This window comes from Chenopodium quinoa, unplaced genomic scaffold (genome assembly GCF_001683475.1).
Source record: "Chenopodium quinoa cultivar QQ74 unplaced genomic scaffold, ASM168347v1, whole genome shotgun sequence".
NCBI lineage: Eukaryota > Viridiplantae > Streptophyta > Magnoliopsida > Caryophyllales > Amaranthaceae > Chenopodium > Chenopodium quinoa.
In genome coordinates, this window is record NW_018744137.1 from 1101319 (window position 1) to 1110676 (window position 9358).

The window sequence follows — 9358 nt, forward strand, 5'->3', positions numbered from 1 at the left end:
TTATTTTTAAGTAGCTGAAATTATTGTTAGTGAAATGAAATTATTTTTACTACATTGAAATCATCGTGTGGCCAGTTGACACACACAAAAACACTGATCCAATCTAATAACCCCTGACCAACTGATTGATCTCTGACCGACCGAATAACCCCTGAGTCTCTAACCAAGTAACCCCTGACTAATTAACTTCTGATCAAGTAACCCCTGATCGAGTAATCCCGAATAAGTAACCTCGATCATACGATGTGATCAGCCGCTTATGAAACTCAGTCTTGTGGAATATTGTTAATTTCTTTTTAAACATATAATTTTAAAATATTGATCACATTTCATATCTATGTTGATAATTTTTAAAATTAATGACATGTAGGCTAACTTTGCAGGAAAAGGAAATTAGAAACTCAAGTCAAAAAAGTACAGAAGAATGAAAATGAATATAGATATCATTTGGAATGCATTGGAATGGAATTAAAATCCATTCCAATTCCATCTATTTTTTGTTTGGTTGAGTTTTTTAGTAATGGAATCTCATGCCTAAGGGATTCTAATATTCACCTCCCCCCTCTCCTCCCCCAAAGATTCACAATCCATTCTATTAATGAAGAATACAGTCCATTCCAACAATAAACCAAATAACTTTAGGCTTGTATGGGTTTTAGAATCCATATGTTTCTAGTATAAGATTATATTCCAATCCATTCCAATATAATCAACCAAACACCCCCGTATTAACTTATTGGCTTTATAAGACCCTTTTAAAAACCCTATATAAAATTCAAATTTTCTTTTGCTTAATGACCTGTTAATGTGTTATAATTTTATTTACAAGGTGTGAATGGGCTAGGTCGGGTCGAGCCTAATAACCCATGAACCATGACCCAACCTGATCCATTTTAATTAAGGTTTGGTCAGAATTCGACCCATTGAACAGGTCTAAAGATAGCCCCATACTAGAATTTCAAAGAAAAAAGCTTTTAATGTATATCTGAATTCTGAACATAAGAAATTGGATCTTTTCATAACTAACTCATAAATATCGTAACAAACAATTCAAAGGTATCCCCACCATATATATTTTGTCAAGTAGAACCGTTGGATGTCCTACTTACCACATATTATACCTACCAAATCACAAAAAGAAGACCTTTTCTTTTATGAGTAAATATTTTTCTTTTGAAGGAAAAAGATGACTTTCATTTTTATCAATTATGTAGTTTTATATTTATATTATTATTCTGAATTGTTGGATAATTACCTATTTATTGTTCCAAGAAACATCTTCACATATATCACAACCCAAATTACTCAATTCATATAACTATTTGATTAATTATATCATTTATTATGATTAATTAACAAACCCGTTTGATAATAATCCTTTAAAATCATACCATAATGTCAAATTTAAGTCCAAATTACAACCCCAAATCTTCTAATGATCAACTTCATGTAGCTGTATTTGCCTTCCCATTTGCAACACATGCTACACCACTTTTTAACATAACCAAAAGATTAGCCTCATTTGCACCTACTATAATCTTCTCATTTTTTAGTACTAATGAGTCTAATAACAAGACTTTTTTGGGGTGTAAAGATGAAATTTTGTTGCCTAACATTAAGGCTTATGATGTTTGGGATGGGATGCCAAAAGGGTATGTTTTCAATGGTAACCCACAAGAACCAATTGAGTTATTCATGGTTTCGGCCCCCGGGAGTTTAAGGAAGGCGGTGGCCGAGGCAGAGGAGGAGAAGGGGAGGAAGGTTAGTTGTATGATTGGGGATTCTTTCTTGTGGTTTGTGGTGGAGATGGCTGAAGAGAAAGGTGTGCCTTGGGTGCCTGTGTACATGTCTGAAGAACATTCACTTGCTGTTCATTTTTACACTGATCTTATTAGGGAAAAGATTGGCATTCAAGGTAAAATCATCGTATACTTATATACTCCCTCTGTCCCCAATTATTTACCCCGATATATTTATATTTTATTTACTATATTTAGTTTTGATTAATTGAAATTGATAATTAAAGAAAACTAGTAGAAACTAAGATAATTACGTGAGATTGTAGTTAAGATTCCACTACGCGGGAGCAACCTAATAGAGAAAAAAAAATGTGACAAATTTTAAGGCCGGATAAAGGTAGTCTATATTTTATACTCGTAGTAATTATATTGTGGCTAAACTAATTAATATGGTAGGGTTGATGAATGTTAATAGTACTAAGTACACAGACTAGAAATTGGTAGTACATGTAACTATCGCCTGACATTTATTTATAAAGAATTTGTGTTGAAAATGTCTTGAATTTTCACATGAAGCTAATTATGAAACTATAAACATTAATTTCATTACATGTTGCTTGTGTTAGCTATGATACTTAATTAGAACTCTTCACTTTACCTCAAGTATGTGTATCGGTTCTATGATATTCCAATTTGTGTATAGACACTTCGACACTTTATTTTAAATCATAAACACGACAAAAAACCTTTCATAAAACAGTCAAGTGTGACACTTGGTCCCATACTCGTGTATGATACAAGTATTTAACTCCAAATAACATACATAGCTGATGTTTTAACCCTTCCTAAATGAGTACAGGCATTGCTGAACAAAGAAAAGATGAGCTGTTAGAATTTGTACCAGGAATGTCAAAGTTTAGAGTAAGAGATTTGCCTGATGGTATTGTCATGGGAAATTTCGGATCCTTCTTCTCAAAGATGCTTCACCAAATGGCTCAAGTCTTACCGCGAGCAGCTGCAGTGTGTGTTAGTACATGTGCAGAGCTCAACTCTGCTGTACTCGATGATTTGAAGTCGAAGCTGCCAAACTTGCTTTGCCTTGGACCTCTTAGTCTAATGATGCCACCACCGAAAACTCCTGATACAAACAACTGCCTAGTTTGGCTTGATAAACAGCAGGAGGGTCATAATAAGGCAGAGGTTGTGTATGTTAGTTTTGGCTCTATTGCAAGGCCTAGTCCAAGTGAGATTGCAGCTTTAGCTCAAGGATTGGAAGCAAGTGGAGTCAAGTTTATATGGTCTCTAAGGGACGATTTAAAGGTAATTCCTTTTCGCTTCTATAGTGATCAATTTCTGTAACAATGCCAGTCATGTACTTGTTTAATTAATATAGAGTTTGAGGTCAATATGAACATAATTAGTCCTAAGCCAATGTCTCAAGAATATGCATATCAGTAGGCTTTCTTGGTTAAATTGGATGCAGAGAACATATATGCAACTTTGCAAATTCTCTCAATGTTTATAACCATTTTTTTAATTAATTATAAGCCTAGAAACAAATCCAAAGTATAATGTTTGAACAAGGTACTAACACAAATTCATTTATACTCTATATGTGATGAAGATAACTCTGATTTGATGTACAGTAGAGTACTACGGATGAAGTCTTAGATGGGTGACCTCTTGGAAAGTCTCTGACTGTACACGTGAATGAAACCAAAATGTGCCTGAAGAAAATGTGTTGTTTGTAAGGCCAATTGTAAGCCTCTGACTATCCGTATTGTAGCTAGTTAGCTACCCTTGGCTGTCATAGTGTTACACTATAGAGGTCTAATATACACCCTTCTAGCTAGAGTAGTAACATGCAAGGCATTCTTACAAGATTGAATTTTCATCCTCAATTACCTTATAGACGGCTAGATGCTGCAGTGCTGCACTATAACTGTTGATGTTCCTGCATTTTACTGCCCAAGTATTTGACATGGGAACGACGTTTACAGGAGCATCTACCCCATGGATTTCTAGAGAGCAGCAGGAAGAATGGCATGCTTGTGTCATGGGCACCACAAACAGATATTTTGGCACATGATGCAGTAGGAGTGTTCATAACCCATTTCGGTCACAACTCCGTAATGGAAAGCGTAGCCTCTGGAGTTCCACTCATCGGAAGGCCATTCCATGGTGAACAGATGTTGAATGGACGATTAGTAGAAGCTGTTTGGGAGATAGGTTTGGAAGTTGAAGGCGGAGTTCTCACCAAGGATGGAGTAGTCAAGAGCCTGGAGAAAATTCTACATGGTGATGAAGGCAAAAAAATGAGAGAAAATGTCAGCGGTCTAAGAAGTCTTGTGGAAAAGGCCATTAGCTCCAAGGGGAGCTGCAACGAAGATTTCAAGAAGTTGTTAGAAGTAGTGAACAAGTCCTGCTAGTTAGCAGGAATCAGAGACTAATTGCAAGGTTCAGCAAAGAAAATAACACCAAAAACTTGATAATTCCTGTTTTATTTAGTGTTATGTCTATCTGTTAAGTCCTTTATTAGTTGTTTCTGCTATGCTGCATATTGATATATTAGCATAGGATGATTTCATTAATTTGTAAGTAAATGAACCTACAAGTAAGAAAAGGTTTTACAAATTAATATAACATCACATGTAGAACATATAAGGTGCTTTCTTAATCAACTATAATGTATATCATTAATTAATAAGCACCACCTGTCCACCCATAAACCTTTGACTTGTACAATTGTTAAGGAATGAAAGATGTAAAGAGATTTGTAGAGGAATATGTGGACTTCAATTCATGGAATGGTTTCTTTTCTAGATAAGAGATATATCGGATTTCTTTATAAAAACAGTCATATGAATATTTAACAGCACAAAGTCTATAAAGTTAAGGCATAACATATCAACAAGGGACAGTAGAATTGATCAATTTTCAAACAATGCATTTGAGAGCGAGAGACATACACTTCGGATATACAAAGATTACTTGTTTAGAATTGTACTAGTCTATTTTTGAGTTTATTTTTATCAACAAGAAATCTTAAGAGTTCAAGAGCCACAAACAACATCAAGCTTTAAAACTTTGTACAACAAAAGTCACATTCTTGTTGAGTTGGTCAGAGGGTGAAATCAATAACAAACTAACATACTATCACATAAAAAATATAGTAACTACAAGTGGGCCCATTTAAAACATTTATTTATTATGTAAAAGATTCACTTTTGTATTTTTATCTTGCAATAAAAACAACAAGTTTCGAAATGATGAATTAAGGGGTCATTTCAACCACTAAATTTCACCCAATTTTCTATTAATTAAAGATCTTAAAACCCATTTTCATTCCTAAGATGTTAAAACCGAGCCTTTAATGTTTATTGTGCACTGGAACAAACACCCATCCAAATCTGTGTCGGATTACCTCCAACAATTATTAACATAATTTTTTTTTAAAAAAAAAAAACAACCAGCTGCCACTAATTAACAAATTTAAAAAAAATAACTTAACTTTTTCTTTTAACAATTGGCGGTACACATAAATTTTAACATGATGGTAACAGGTTGCCATATAGAATCATAGCGAATCATCTCAACTAGATAATGAGAATCATAAAGTTTCATTACCATTAGTTTTAGTGTTGTTATAGATCTCCTAAAACACTTCATCCTCATCATTGCATCCCATGAAACACTCTTTCCACCTTAACTTGCAAAAGAGTCGAGTTTTATAAGACTTGCATCTAAATCCATTTCAATTAAAATGTTTGGTTTCATAAAAGATTTTAAATCCATGATAAAATCGACCCTCTCTTTCATTGACCAAAAAAATTGAATGGTTGACCAGCCAAAAAAAATATATATTTCCAAAAAAACAAATATTCCATTTAGACATTATGAATAAATTGTGAAAAATAACCAAATCAAAATAATTTGTTAAAGTTAAAACATACCATTTGTCGGGAGATACAAATACAAGGAATCCCATCAAATCTTTCGAAAAATTGTAAGATTCATCAATAATATTTTGCATGATTTTAATCAAACTTTTTATATCATGATTCTCGGTCTTTGATCCAATTAAGGCACAATTTAATCCATAACCAGAAATTTAATAATGAATTAAAATAAAGAATTTTGACACTATTAATTTCTTATAGTATGTAAAATCTTAATGATTTCACATAATTTGTTAATACAAATTTATTTCATGTAATTTGTTATTACATATATTGTATATAAGTTTTAATAATATTTTATCACATTAAATAATTCAATTTTAAATTCATATTTGCAACATGTCACCATATTAATGCATTTATGATGTAGAAAGAAAACAAAAAAATAGAGACAAACTAATTAACAAACAACAACAAATAATTTCACCATCGTAGAAAATCTGATTTCCTTCGATAACTTTTAAATCTCCAGCAAATAGTTTGATATGAAATCTGATTTTGAAAAATTTCAAATAACAGGTTAATGATGGAAGAATTTTGTTGAGTTTTCCTTGAAGTGTAGAGACGAATTTCGGAGGTTTGACAGTTTTTTTTTTTTTTTTTGGAAATAATAGTTTTTGCAGTTTTAAACTAGTAATAATATAATTATGAGAATATAATTATTAAATTAACATTGGTAATCACCACATACGTAACCCATAGAGTTTAACTATATTAACCCATGGATTACATCACTGAAAAATAATAAAAAATAATTGTTAGGTTAACTTAATTTTTTACATTATAATTCCAACATTGGTAATATAACTTCATATTGAACATAATAAACATAAACATACATGTCACATAATTACATTATTAATTACTTACCCAAAAATCTGAGTAAAAAACCAGCAATGTGTTTCCACCATTTTGAATTAGATTCTTCATTAAACGCACATTGCTTATTTGTACTCTGAAATAACTCCAATTGTGTTTGGAAAAAATATCTAACCGGCATAACCGGTTCTCCCACCAAAAGCTCAAATGATGCTTCACTATCGACCAAATAATCTATTGCCATAATGAACTCATTATTCAATCCAAGTTTTCTCTGCACATCAACATTCTTCTTTTGGGAAGAGCTTGGCTCGATGAAAGATTTTTCATAATTAAAGGTTCCACAACTCACCCTCCCCTCATACATTCCTCCAAGATAATTTCCAATTTGAAAATGGAACTCGAGAGACATCTATAATATCAAATATATGCAGTTATTTTCACGATCCCAAAAGGAATAATCTGAATAGTAATAAGAAATAGAAGTTCACCTCACAAGTCATTGTCCTAGACTCCTCATCTTTACTTATCTTTTCCTCCAGTTCACTGTGAGCATAAATTATCATTACAAATAGGCTACAATATTTGGTATATACTTTTAAGACATTCGAAAAACTAACCTCGTTGTAGCCTTCGATGTCGTTTCGATCACTGTCTCTTGTTCTACTGTTGTTGTTTCAATCAAACGGCTAGTCTGACCTGTGTTCCCTTCTATGTTTGACATCTATAACACCAAATATATGCAGTTATTTTCACGATTCCAAAAGGAATAATCTGAATAGTAATAAGAAATAGAAGTTCACCTCACAGGTCATTGTCCTAGACTCCTCATCTTTATTTATCTTTTCCTCCAAAAAAATTTCTAAAAATTGTTTTTACCACCTACCGTCAAGAAAATCGTTAAATTTAACGGTTTAAAGAAAAACTCTTCGATTTTCATGCGCAAAACATGTCGTTCATAGGTTTAAGGGGCATTTTGGCTCTACGGTCTCAATTTGAAGTCAGAATTGACAAAAATGATCGAAAATGCCTCATTTTGCGAGATTTACGCAAACCGAGGTATTTTTCAATGCACAAAAGAAGCATTTATGATCATTTTTTGTCGATTCCGACCTCAAATTGGGCCCAAAGGGCCAAAATGCCCCCCAAAACCCCTAAATATGATGTGTTTGGCACAAAAATCGAAGAATTTAAAATATTCCATTAAGTTTTTGACAGCAGGGGGTAAAAAACAATTTTTAATTTTTTTTATGGTAAAATAAAATTTTTAAAATTTTTGGTAGTAAAAAACAATTTCATGATTTTTTCTTGTAATAAAAGTCAAAAAATTCAAAAATTGAAAATGTTTGCCCTGTTATTTCTGAAAAATAAATTATCATGTCAATTTAAATGAATGAAATGGTACAATAATATCATTTGTAAACTTGATTTTAAATTACTTACTATAAATCCTTGTTTTTTGCATAATCAACGCCTCATACAAGTCAACATAAATATTTGGGAAAAAGATTCGTAAATATTCTTCATTATCATGAGGGGTATAAAATTATAATGGACATCAAAAAGCCACTAATTAACTTAAACAAAAGGCAACAAGTTAACATATAACAAATCATTAACATGAAAAGAAAAAAAACAAGCAACTGACACTAATTAACAAATTAAATAACTTAAAATTTCCTCCTAACAATTGGCGGTATATATTATCATTAACATAATTATAACATGATGACATATATTGAATCATCACAACTAAACAACGAGAATCATAAGATTTCATGGCCATTGCCATTGGTTTATTCTAATCAAATGGATGGCTAACCAACCAAAAAAGTTTGGCTTCTTGGAAATAAATATTTAATTTAAATATTTTGAAAAAAAGTAAAGAATAACCAAATCAAATTAATTGCTAAATTACAAACATACAATTTGTCGGGAAATACAAATACAAAAAAAATTTCATTAACGCATTTGAAAGATTAGTCAACCACATTTTCAGTAAATGGGAGAATGATAATTTTGTACATGATTTCAATCAAATTCTTATCTTATAATTCTCGGTTATTATATCATTCAAAAACAAATTAAAACTTACAATCAACATATATTTACAACACCAAATATAAAGTAATTTTTACAATCAATAACCTGAAATTTAATAATCAATTTAAAAAAAATTAACACAATTAATGTCTTTTTGTAAAAATCGTAATAATTTCATGTAAGTTTTTAAGATAAATTTATTTCATATAATTTGTTAATACAAATTTATTTCATGTAATTTGTAAATATAAATTTATTTCATGTAATTTGTTTTTACATGTATCGTATATGATACATGCGTATATAAATTTAATGGTGGTTAAAATAACTGGATTGGTTTGAAATTAAAGCTAAACCTAATTTATTTAAAGAAATGTCAATACATAAACAAAAACTTAATTGAAGAAAAATAAAAAAAAAAAGTAAATGATAATTATCCTTATATTTTGCTAGTTTTATAATTATAATAATATATATAAGATGAACCTTCATATACAACAAATCAAAACCGTACTATGTTATAATATCTTAACATTTCGCAATATAATTTGTGATTTTAAATGGATTTTTGAAAAAATTAACTTATTTTCAATTATTTTTCAATTCATTTTTTACTATTATTTTTATTTCTATATTATCCCCAATTTGTATTTTTTTTATTGTCATTTATCGATAAGATGTTTTTTTTTAATGTTTTAATAATTGAAAACTTATCTACATTTACATACGGTTTAGATATTGTTATCAACTCAAAAATCATAACATCAACGCCGAAAGTAAAATACTTTATTTAAAATT

General features: G+C 30.7%; 1 protein-coding gene across 1 annotated transcript; it reads left to right on the forward strand.

Annotated features, from left to right (window-relative positions):
* The first annotated feature begins 1234 nt into the window (after window positions 1–1234).
* On the forward strand, window positions 1235–4524 carry LOC110693002 (anthocyanidin 3-O-glucosyltransferase 7-like). Its single transcript, XM_021870109.1, has 3 exons — window positions 1235–1915; window positions 2599–3059; window positions 3740–4524. Exons 1-3 carry the CDS (start codon window positions 1396–1398, stop codon window positions 4166–4168), a joined length of 1410 nt encoding a protein of 469 aa, XP_021725801.1. The 5' UTR covers window positions 1235–1395; the 3' UTR covers window positions 4169–4524.
* Window positions 4525–9358: the final 4834 nt, after the last annotated feature.